Consider the following 11,366-nt stretch of genomic DNA (forward strand, 5'->3'; position numbering starts at 1 on the left):
ACACACACGAAACAACGAAAATTCTACTTTTTCTCGGGTAACAAATTAAGGAATTTCCAGCACGTACACATAAATTCTTCACTTTTCTCCGCACGCTTTTCCCGGCTTTCCACTTTCTTTCTCCGCTTGTTTATTCTCTGTTTACTGGCCTCTCATTTGGTCTTTTTGTGCTGCTTTTAACCGCTTTTGCTGCTGGCAGAGTCAACGATTTATGCATAATGTTCATAGCCAATGTCAGAGTCGCAGTCAGAGCTCATAATTTGAATGCGACAGCAAAATATGTTGGCGCCATCGACTGCTGCTGCCACCAGTAACTGTGAACTACTGCAAATGGTAAAATGGTAAAATGCAAACTGCATACTGCTAGCTTAAAATCTGCCTCTGTGCATTTCAATTCCCAGCGGCGGATGAAGTGGTTCCGAGGCTCAATGACCGCTCCACCAGCTCCACAGCTAAAAGCACTTTGGCTCGACTCGCCAATTGCCATTGAATAAATTCATAAATCACTAGAGCGCCACTCACAAAGCCCATGGTACACAATCCTCAAAAATGATTGTAACAATAAAACGTGCAAGGAAAATTTAAATTGCGACTGATATATAATATCTCTATCTACAGAAAGGGACTAGGGATTGAACTACTTGTGATTAAAACGGGAGGAAGGTAGATAGTTGAATTGCAAGGTGTTAAACATAAACTAGATAATAAAAGCAGAAAAACTGATCTTAAAGTTCCCTATATAATACCTACGACAAATCTTGTAACCCCCAGTTAAGTAGGGATTAATTAGAAAAGAAGAAAAGCAGATAGATAAATTACAAGACATTAAAAAGAAAAATAAACACAAGAGAACTGATCTTTAGGTTTCATATATAAAAGCATTCCAGATGAATTATGAAAATAAAACTAAATTGAAAACCAATTGGTGAAACATAATACTTTTCTCTAACCTCCAGAAAAATTCTTCCCTCAAGCATATCATATAAACTGCACACATCGAGCACTAAGGAGTTCAGATCATAAACAGTCTTCCATCCTTTTGTGGCCCTTATTTTCTATGGGTTTTGTCCAGGACAACAGCAACCTGAGTTTGCAGCTCCGAAGGACAGGAAAGGTTGATTAACCCCTCCAGATGCTTCAGAGCAAAACAAACAGCGACGAGATGAAAGACCGAGCCAAGAAGGACAAGAATCTGGAGCTGGAACACAGAGAAATTCCTGGCTCTCAGATAAATTCAGCGAAAAGCGCTGACAAACAGTGGCTCTGGGGCGGAATACATTCACTCTCTGTAAGCTTACGTGGGTGGTGTTTTTGGGGGGCTTCGTTGGGTGGCGGAAAAAGGGACCAGGGAACAACCACCCCGGTGAGGTTCAATTGCGGGCAAGTTCACAGCCCGGCAAGGACGACATTGAAAAATCGAATCGGGGGATAAAAAACAAAATCGAAAGCAAACAAGGGATGCGGGATACGAAAGGCGAACAAGTCAAATCGAGAAGAAGACTTTCAGCCAAGTCAAAGGAAAAGTTTCTTTTTAAGTAGCTGTAGTCAAGAGGCGCCTCCTCAAGTGGCCCAATATATTATACAGTCTAGAGAGCGGCTCCACACTCTATCAACTTCAGATAGTTGGGCCACCCTCATTGAAAATGGATAGACCACCCACAGCAAACCCAGCCACCCACCCCAATGCAAATTTGTTTTCGCATCAGCGAGCATCAGATGATGAATGACGTGACGCGCACAGAAGCCATCGCCTTTGCCATCTCAACCACCGGACGCCCCTTTGCTCTCCACGGGAATCAGGCAGTCAGCAGCCGTAGCCAGATCCCTGACTTTACGATTCGATTCGTTTTGTCACGACTCGAGGGGTCCACCCAGCTCCTAGCTCCTTTCTATCGGTGTTTACATAACATGGCCACATTGCGCGGTCCTCTCTGCACGCATGCGGCCTCCTCTCCAGGCGGCAACCTCCACTGCACCTGGACCCGATGGTCCCATGTAGCCACATCGTCATATAGCCGGCTAGCTCGGTTAGCCGGTAAAAACAGTACAAATCGCGTCCATTTACGTTACGCACCCTGCGTATCCACAATATGTATGTATCTGTATCTCGGCTGCGTACATTGTTTTGGCACTCGAATCGGACCACGCAATGTCCACTGGGCACTGATAGAGGGTCGATCGAGGAATTCGAGGATAGAGATTCCATATTCGACTGCTTCAATACAAAGAAAATGGTATTATTATCGATTCGGGAATGTTATTATAAATGAAAAACTAAATAAGCGAATTCCGTATCATAAGAACTTTCGTTTTAATCTCTTAATTATACACAGAGAAAAAAACGGAGCAATATGGAATTGATATTGTTTCATATTAATTTTTCCATAACAAAATGGTAACATTTCATATTAATACGGTACAAAATTATATGTTCGGAAATACAATCTGTATACAAAATTGTTTTGTATTGTATTTCGTATCATGAGAAGAAATTATATTGTACCTGTAGTATCAAGCACTGTCGCTTTTAGTGATACCTACAGTTTTAGATAATATAAAACAAGAAAATCATGTCATATTCTTTTGTTAATAAAGAGATAGCAGAACCAGAAATAAAAATATTACACCACTTAATAAAAAAGCGACAAGTGATATTCCAAACTTCAAGATACCAACGTTCGATTGATCACTCTGAATCCGAGAGTAAACTTGGATAACATGGGGTTATGTATTTCCCAGAAACTCTTCGAACCCACTGCGTAACCAGTCAATAGGGAACATGCACACGATATTCATTCGTATATCCATATCAATTCCTGTCGGCTGGGTTAACCTTCCAATTAGCGTCACGTTCACTTCGCTTTGCCTCGCTTGACTTCCCTGGACAATGGCTATCCAATGGATACACCTTTGGACATGGACAGTGGACATAGACAGTGGACATACCTGCGCACTTTTCACCCGGTGCAGATGCAGAGTGCCGCCCGTGATGGAGTTGGCTGTGGTCGCCTTGGCGTGCTTTGCCACTGAATTTATGACGTACTGCGGCGACTGCTGCAGCGGCTGCTTGGCCAAAACCGAAGGCGTTTGCGGTTTGCACAGCGGCTGGGCTCTTGCAACATTCCTAATTGAGTTTTCTGGTACTCGGTTTTCACTTTGACACTCCATTGATGGCTCTAGTTGTGGCTGCAGTTGCGATTTAGTAGCTGTTGCAATTTATCTCATGTCTGAGGCGGACTAGAAAAACACGCATCTCAACTAGAGGCGAAATCGAAATCGAAACCACTAGATGGCCAAATAAATGCCGTACAGAAACACGGATGCGGGCGCGAATGTTTTACCAGGTTTGTCTGGCTGGCAACTTCAACTGTAACTGATTCGCACTTGCAACCTTCAAAAGGCAGCCAGCCGGTCGTCCTTCGCCTCCAAAAAGGGGGTGGTTTGGTCTGGTTTCCGCCCAAGTGCCAACTTTATCTCGGCTTTATCTAACGAGCAGGCGCAGGGGAAGCTTCCCAGAGAGCGGATGCGGAAGCAGAGAGCAGGAGAATGCTCCTGTCCTGATAAGGAGCACACGGCAAGGCGGAAAAACTGCCCAGATTTAATTAAAAACTGCCACGGCTTCTCTTTTTAACTTAGCAGATTGATTAGAATGTCTGCTAGGGATGAGGATTAAATATGTTTTTATACAAATTTTAATGAATAATTCTAGAATTATAATAATAATGTTATTATTAAAAATATTGAAAATATCTGAAATTGATATTCAATTTTAATTTTTAACAGTTATTTTTAAGGAACCCATGAAACACTTGTTTGGTTGAAACATTTTTTGAAGAGAAAGCCATCATTACAAATAATCAAATCACAAAACATTCTTTGAAAATTTTGACAATATCTAGAGGACTACGAAGACAAAATAGGAATCATGTCCTTGTCAGTGAGAAATACAACCATTAGCCAAGATGCTGGAAGTATATATAAGGTAAGTGATTGCTAATAAATATTTGTTCATATCCCATTCCCATTCAAAAAATCACTAGCAATCCATGGATGGCGACTTGAAGAAGAAGTCCGTCCAGGTCACCCAGGCGTCGGCCGAAGACTCAAAGGTTAAGAAGAAGGAAACTATGCACTATTACAATGTGGAGACACAAGCCGATCTGCAGTACAGATCCCAGATAAAGGTGAGTCCAGGATGTTACACTTAATTATCAATACTAAAGTTTGAAGTTTTTAGATCCTGGAGAATGTAGATGGCGTAGAGGTAGACATGACGCCCAAGCCGATCCCCAATGACACCTATGTGGAACAGTTTATGAAGTACAACCTGAACGTGATGAACCAAATGACCAACTTCACCCAGATGGCGACCAAGAGCATGTCCAGATCACGGACAAGGTCCAGCGTAAGGGCAGGAATAGGCGGCAACAAGCAGTCCATAGACGATCTGATGAGTGGGGTGAGATAATAGTCCTTAATCCATTCTTATTTAATCATTACTCCCCAAACTAGAGTTTGAATTAATCGATTTTTTTGATATTTTACACCATAGTGTATGAATAAGATCGATGTTTTCAAGGAAAATCAAAGTACAGTCCAAACAAATTATTATAATTATGTTTATAATAACATGTTAGAAAAATATCGATGTTTGCGATAAATAGGCCTTAATCCATCCTTGTTTAATCATTACTCCTTAAACTAGAGTTTACATCAATCGATTTTTTATCGATAAGATCGATGCTTTCAAGGAAAATCAAAGTAAAGTCTAAATAAACTATTATAAGTTTGTTTATAATAACACTTTAGAAAAATATCGATGTTTGCGATAAATAGCATTATGTACGATAAATATCGATGTTTAAAAATATCGATCATGTCGATATTTATCAAGCACCACCCCAAACACTACGTAATCCCCTCTAGATCATGTACGAAACCATCAACTGGGATCCTTACGGGACCGTCGAGTGCCTCGGACAGGCGTACGAACCCAAGCCGTACACCAGATCCTTTCTGAAGATCACCCTACGCAAATCCGAGTTCTTCGAGCTGCACAGCCAGCCGCAGACGACGGTGGCCAAGGGATCCGCCGAGGGCGACGAGGCGGAGCGGGACAACCGCAACTACGAGTACCTGACGGTGGGCAAGGGCAAGATCCGTCGTCGCTCGGATAACGATGCCCAGACGGATACGCTGCTCTTCACCTCGCGGGCTGTGAACACCATCATGATAACCAAGGCCACGGTCAGTTCGTATGTGTCCAACTTTGAGATGTACGACACGCTGAACAACATCAGCAAGGAGTTCGCCATGAACACGATGGCTTCGGTCAAGGATCTGGCTTCGACTCTCGGGCAAACGGAGGATGCGGAGAGCTTCGAGGACGCCGAGACGGTGGCCGCCATGGACAAGGTGTCCTCGCAGATAGAGAGGTTGCTCCGCAGTCCCGAGTTCCGCAACGCCATCATGTACATGGGCCGCACGCTCTCGAGCAACACAAACGAGGCGGGATTGCGACGCTTCCGGAACTTTGACCAGGTTAACCGATGGAACTCGGAGGCCCAGTATGTGTACTCGATGAACCTGCTCTTCCGGCTGATCCCGGAGCCCAGCAAGGACGAAAGGAAGGCGGTCAGTGATATAGACTTTTGCCGCAGCAATGGTGATATTGTGGCCGTGGCCTACGGGCTGTACTCCTTCTCCTCGCAACATGTGCCCACTTCGGGCAGTGTCTTCCTTTGGAGCATCAAGAATCCTGGTGAGCCGGAACGCGCCTACTACTACGATGTCCCAGTGACGGCCATTAGCTTCTCTCCCTTCTTGGCGTCCCTTTTGGCCATTGGATTGTACGACGGAAGCGTCGAGGTGCGTGATGTGAGCAGCCTGCAGGACATGCCCATTGCCGTCTCGCAGCGCATCAGTTCGCCTAGCTCCTCGCCGGTGGTGGCCATCCGCTGGATCAAACAGGTTTCGGACGACGCCGACGAGGCGGACATCGATCCGTTCCTCAGCCTCTCGCAGGACGGCTCCGTCACCCGGTTCCGCATCATCAAGAGTCCCTTCCTCTTGGGCTTCACCCAAATGACATTGGAAAGGGTAGAAGGTCATCCCGAGGGCATCTTCGTGCATCCCTCGTCGCGCATCCCCTGCGAGTCCAATCGGCGTCCTCAGGGCCTCAGCATCACCACCCATCCGGTGCACAAGGACATCTACTATGTGCTTACGGATGAGGGCTGCATTCACAAGTGCTCGATCAACTACCAGCATCAGTATCTGGAGGTGCTGCGCTGCCACGACGGAGGAGTCACTGTCATGGAGTTTTCTCCATGGTCGCCGAAACTGTTCCTCACCTGCGGCAATGACTGGTGGGTAAAGCTTGAAAAATATCGATATATTCGATATTTTCACTATATTTTATCGATAATATCGATTTTTTTCAAGAAAAAAGTAAGATCTAAAAATATGATTGTAATGAAACCTCATAACAAAAACGATGTTAACGAAAAATATCGAAAATATCGATAATCTCAATCAGTTTCGATATTTTCACTATATTTTATCGATAATATCGAGCTAGAAAAAACTAATATCCAAAAGAATGTTTTTAATAAAAGCTCAGAAAAAAACGATAATACCGAAAAATATCGAAAATATCGAAAATTTTATTTAAGAAATAACCTGAATTTGATCCCCAGGTTCGTGCGCATTTGGATTGACGGCATTACGCGACCCCTGCTCGAACTGCAGGACGAGATGACACCGGTGCACTGGGCCAAATGGACGCCCACCCACTCCACGATCATCGTTTCGGTTAACCGGGAAACCGCTAACATCTGGGACTTTCGACGTAATCTGCTGAGACCCATGTCCAAGCACAAGATGGACTCCTCCTTCAACACTGTGGCCCGGTAAATAGAATTTTGGATTTCCCGGTATAATAGTTATCTATCCATTTCCTTCCAGTTTCTCCCACTGTGGTCGCACCTTGGTTATTGGGAACGAGCGCGGGAATACTCTTTTCAACGCCCTCAACGACATGCCCTTTTCGCCCCACTTTCAATACGACGAGCTGGAAAAGGCAATTTTCAAGGCAATTGGCAACGACCACGAGCTCTTCATGGAGCTCAAGAGTATCGGCTTCTTTGGCTATCCAAACAAGAAAGCTGTTTTCTAAATTTCTAAGATTATGGTTTGTTGTGAAATAAAGTACCGCGACTATCAGATACCCGTTACTGAGCTGAAGGGAGTGCGGGGAAGATTGAACTGCTTGAACTGCTTGCACGCGCGCAAGCTTTACTTGCTCATAACTTTTTTAAGAATGGTCCCATTTTAAAAATTATTTAAAATGTCGATAAGCATTATTAAGTCAAAACAAATTGCATATTCACTTTTACGAAATCTGAATGTTAAAGGTCTAAAAAGTTTCTATAGCTTAATATAAAAAATGATACAAATTTAAATACAATTTGATACTAAAGTTCTAATAAACTTTCCTCTTAAAACTTATCACTCCACTTCCTCTACAGATTTTACGATTTTTTTGGTTTCCTCAATTTCAACACAAGAGGTTCATCGACACGGAAGCCACTCAGAAACAGAGCGACGAAATGTGCCAACTTTAGGGATCCCAAAGGGGAGACATAACGGATTGTTATGTTGGCTCATCAGTTTCGCGGCAAGCGATCGAATGCCAGACAAGACTACCCCCGAGAGATGACAAGGTAACCCGATACGATACCATCCCATTCGAGCGGGCGATCTTACCTGTGCGAGCAAGCAGAACAATCAGCTTAGGCGAGATCAACTCCATTTGTGTGTGCGGCTTGAGTGTCAACGATGGTGGTCAGTGGTGCAGTGGATAGGGGTCAAAAGGGAGGGTCCGGCGAGGTCAGCGGGTGTTAAATAACAAATAAATAAACACTTGTGCTTACATTAGCATGGCAAATGGAAGCCGCAGTTGGGAGAAAGGGGAGAATTTATTAAACAGCCATTAAGAAAAAGAGAAAGAAGCCTGAACAAAAGAAGCGGGCAGGGGAGGGGGGCTTCAACCACAGAGGTGGCCATAAATGCCCCGAGATCTGCGGCATGTTACAGTTTCAGCCGTTGCAACCCGTAGATGCATCGAAGAACCAACAAAGAGCAACGAAATAAATGTCAAAATTCGAGGATCGTAAATAAACACAGAAACCACCGCACTCGATGGCCGTAAATTACACAGCACATTCCTGGAGAATGGAGAATGGAACAAACAAACAGAACTCAGAAACAGAGAAGGAAACACTAAAGCGCTGCTGGATGTCATCATCAGTGGCGCGATCCTTGGGCACCGGCAAACCGGCATTAATTGCTGAGAAGAAATCTGCGGCTCGCCATTTAATGAACATTTAATTGCAGCCCACATGCTCGCCAAGCAACCTGGAGAAGCAGGGAAAGAAGGACTCACGGGGGCGGGAAAACAAAGTCTTTCGCAGCGATGACAAGGAGACAAACGAGCTGCTGCCGCTTCTATCAAATCAGCAATAACGACAGCAACGGCGACGATGATGTGGCTGCCACAGTAAAAAGTTGCGAATCATTGAAATCGTTGAGATTCACATGCCCAAGTAAAGAAAACTTGGCCTTTTCGCTGGGTCTTTGGTCTTTTTCATAGCTTAGAACTGCTTAGGTACTATAATTTGGCCATTTTCATTGTATAAACTCACCCCAACAATATATTTTCAAATTCATTCAATCAAATGATAGTTAGGTGTTGAATATTGTGGGTGTGTTTCCGAGTATTTGGTTATCTACGGTTTGTTGTCATTCTTCTTATCTACGGTTTGTTGTCATTCTTCTGCCGTTCCTTCCTGTTTCTGCCGCAGATCTCCCTGTAGCGCTTCTCACCGAATGTCTCCTGTTCGGAATCCTCCGAAGAATCGCTGCACAGGCAAAATCAATCAGCATGGTGCATTTATTACTTTTCAGTTTAACTCACTTTACTTCGGAAACGTCAGAGAAATCCCCATATTCCAAGGGTCTATTGCACAGACAGCACTTCTTGTGCGACTTCTCAAAGCATTCTTCGCAGTAAACCCCCTTGCAGCCTGGAGTGTCGCAGGGATTACGAGTGGAACTGTAGGGAAAATAATAACCAATTAATGCAAGGAGAAATTCAAAACAATTTAGAGATACAACTAACATTGTCAACGAACGAGCGCAAATGGTGCACCTCTCCTTGTTCTGCCAGCGGGAGCAGCAGCAGCAGCACCAGCCCATAATCCAATAAAATATATTGCTCAGCCAATTGAGGTGCTCCACATTTCGCCTGTGGTTGAATTCATTTCGCTTCCTGCGACGGGCAAACTTAAAGAGGCTTGCTGGATGAAACCTAGATTAGAATCGATCCAAAAACCAATGTATATCCTTACTTCGATCATCGGCAATACTGTTGTATAGGAAGAGGGCCCTTTCCTTGGCTCGTTCCGGGTAAAAGAAGGCCATGATGAGATGGCGAGTGCGCAGAACATACGGCTCGGCCAGCAGGATCATCCAGGAGAGCAGGCAGAGTAACAAAATCAGCACATATTTCGTATAGTCGGGCTTAACGGGTAGCGGCAGGCAGGGATTTGTGTCCAGGATGCTTTTCTGCGTGAGGGGTCTAAAAGCATTGGCAATGCCCCGCATAACATCGCCCACAAAGCCACCGCCCTTGATCTCCAGATCGATGTAGGCGGGCACCTCGAGCCCAGCCTCCTGGTGGCCATGGAAGGACATCGTGGCCAGCAGCCAAAAGAGCGCGTAGTCCAGGAAGCAAATGGCGAACAGCTGCAGGCAGGTGGTCATCATAAAGCAGGCGTTCTCCATGATCGAAACGAACTCGAAGAGGGTCAAACGGAGGCTAGTGAGCTGTAGTAAGATATAACGATGAATTATGAGAGTAGAGAAAACATATAAATAGACTATCACCTTCATGTACTTGGACCTCTCCAGCCTTTGAAGCGGCAGCAAGGGATCATAGCCATGCTTTTCGTGCCGCTTGTCGATAACAACTAGGACTTTGGTCAGGAAAACATTCTGAAACTGCCGGCTGTACATGTAGCGCAGGTAGAAGATGATGGCTCTAATGAGAACAATTAAGGCATCATCCAAACTAAGCTATTCAGATTACTTAAAAAACACCGTGGCCACCATGACCCAGCAGAGAATGTCCACAAAGCCGTTGAGAAAGATGAAGGGCGACAATCGCTGGCTGATATCATGCAGTATCTCCTCGCCCACATCGGCCAGACTTTTAGAAGAGTTGGTATCGAAGTAAAACTCGTGCTCGAAGGTGATATTGGCGTCAAACATTTGCTCTATGTGCCGCACAAATTCGCGGTAGCCTAGGGGAAGATATGATTTAACTTCTTAAATATTGATTATATGGAATTGCTTAATCGTACGCTCCAAGATCTTGTCCAGAAGGCCCCAGCTGAGATCCCAGTAGCCGCTGCAGAACACATCAATTAGTTTGGCGGGGTAGCAGAGGGCGAGGAAGAGCTTGGTGGCCTGACAGAGCGCCTTGAATATGCCCATCTTGGCCTGGCACCTGACCATTGCATGATGAGCCGTCTTCTTGCAGCGCGACCAAGGAGTTCCCATCTCTGCGTTGCACAAATCCACCACAGATTTCAGCCAGGCGGCGCAGTTCTTAAGCGTATCAACTGGGAAGGAATGAAATATATAAAATAGGTATATAGAATATATAAATATACCACTAACTAATGGCTATCAGATGCTGCTGGAGGCGCAGCAGCACCACCATGGCCAAATTGAGCACGCGACGCACTTCGTGCAGCAAGAGATTCACCGCCAATTGGATGGCATTCACCGGCTCCATGATCACGTCCAGCATTTGGCCAAGCGCCTGGCGCAACACCTCCTGACCGCAGGCCAGGCTGCGCAGCATCACCTGCAGATTGGCCAGGATGTTGGCCGTGGGTCCCAAAGCGGCCAGGACGAAGGCGAGGCTGATAAGGAATGCCCTGCCCCTCGAGCTGCACAGCGAGGGAACGGACAGAGCCAGGATGCACCTAAAGAAATAACCAAAGATTAGAGATCAAGGAGATGGTGTCCTGCTCTTTAACCCACCTTACAGGTCGACTGTAGAAGAGTCCCAGGGCCACGAGCACCGGAATCGCGAAGGTCAGGTTGATGCCCACGTCCAAGTGTCCCAGTTGCCACCAGTTCCAAGCGAGTGTCATCACGAGCCCCGTCAGGTAGCCAACCATCACGTACGGCGCCACCAGCTTGAACGTCCACAAGTACACTTCGCTGCGGTCACTTTCATCCATTTCTCGGCCGTTTTTAATTCATTTAATTTATTGTTTATTTCATTTCTTGGC

The 11,366-nt window shown here is 45.3% G+C and overlaps 3 protein-coding genes across 4 annotated transcripts in view; 1 reads left to right on the forward strand and 2 right to left on the reverse strand.

Moving 5' to 3' along the window:
- The window catches only part of p130CAS (Serine_rich_CAS and FAT-like_CAS_C domain-containing protein p130CAS), a 32,893-nt gene extending 29,710 nt beyond the window's left edge, over positions 1 to 3,183 (reverse strand). Inside the window, exon 1 of the mRNA XM_017155418.3 lies at positions 2,947 to 3,183. Within this exon, the coding sequence (XP_017010907.2) occupies positions 2,947 to 3,168 (222 nt within the window). The 5' untranslated portion in view covers positions 3,169 to 3,183. The remainder of the gene's footprint in view (positions 1 to 2,946) is intronic.
- The window catches only part of LOC108066524 (DC-STAMP domain-containing protein 2), a 31,920-nt gene extending 20,554 nt beyond the window's left edge, over positions 1 to 11,366 (reverse strand). Inside the window, exons 1-9 of one of the 2 annotated variants that reach the window (XM_070214280.1) lie at positions 11,113 to 11,366; positions 10,744 to 11,054; positions 10,425 to 10,685; positions 10,151 to 10,364; positions 9,949 to 10,069; positions 9,411 to 9,888; positions 9,182 to 9,359; positions 8,978 to 9,115; positions 8,706 to 8,921 (exon numbers count right to left, since the gene is read on the reverse strand). In XM_070214280.1, coding sequence (XP_070070381.1) covers positions 8,816 to 8,921; positions 8,978 to 9,115; positions 9,182 to 9,359; positions 9,411 to 9,888; positions 9,949 to 10,069; positions 10,151 to 10,364; positions 10,425 to 10,685; positions 10,744 to 11,054; positions 11,113 to 11,315 — 2,010 coding nt within the window. In that variant the 5' untranslated portion in view covers positions 11,316 to 11,366 and the 3' untranslated portion in view covers positions 8,706 to 8,815. Of the gene's footprint in view, positions 1 to 8,705; positions 8,922 to 8,977; positions 9,116 to 9,181; positions 9,360 to 9,410; positions 9,889 to 9,948; positions 10,103 to 10,150; positions 10,365 to 10,424; positions 10,686 to 10,743; positions 11,055 to 11,112 lie in introns of both variants that reach the window. The other variant, XM_017155071.3, reaches the window with a different exon arrangement.
- Dic61B (Dynein intermediate chain at 61B) lies at positions 3,787 to 7,226 on the forward strand. The gene is made up of 6 exons (XM_017155035.3): positions 3,787 to 3,982; positions 4,041 to 4,184; positions 4,238 to 4,459; positions 4,927 to 6,368; positions 6,699 to 6,911; positions 6,967 to 7,226. Exons 1-6 carry the CDS (start codon positions 3,926 to 3,928, stop codon positions 7,175 to 7,177), a joined length of 2,289 nt encoding a protein of 762 aa, XP_017010524.2. The 5' UTR covers positions 3,787 to 3,925; the 3' UTR covers positions 7,178 to 7,226.

The sequence above is a fragment of the Drosophila takahashii genome, chromosome 3L (genome assembly GCF_030179915.1).
Source record: "Drosophila takahashii strain IR98-3 E-12201 chromosome 3L, DtakHiC1v2, whole genome shotgun sequence".
NCBI lineage: Eukaryota > Metazoa > Arthropoda > Insecta > Diptera > Drosophilidae > Drosophila > Drosophila takahashii.

Bases quoted from the DNA above. Each gene is read 5' to 3' on its own strand.
- Dic61B (XM_017155035.3), top strand. From the start codon at position 3,926: ATGTCCTTGTCAGTGAGAAATACAACCATTAGCCAAGATGCTGGAAGT. The intron at 3,983-4,040 runs GTAAGTGATTGC...AAAAATCACTAG, and splicing joins ATGCTGGAAGTATATATAAG to CAATCCATGGATGGCGACTT. The intron at 4,185-4,237 runs GTGAGTCCAGGA...TGAAGTTTTTAG, and splicing joins AGTACAGATCCCAGATAAAG to ATCCTGGAGAATGTAGATGG.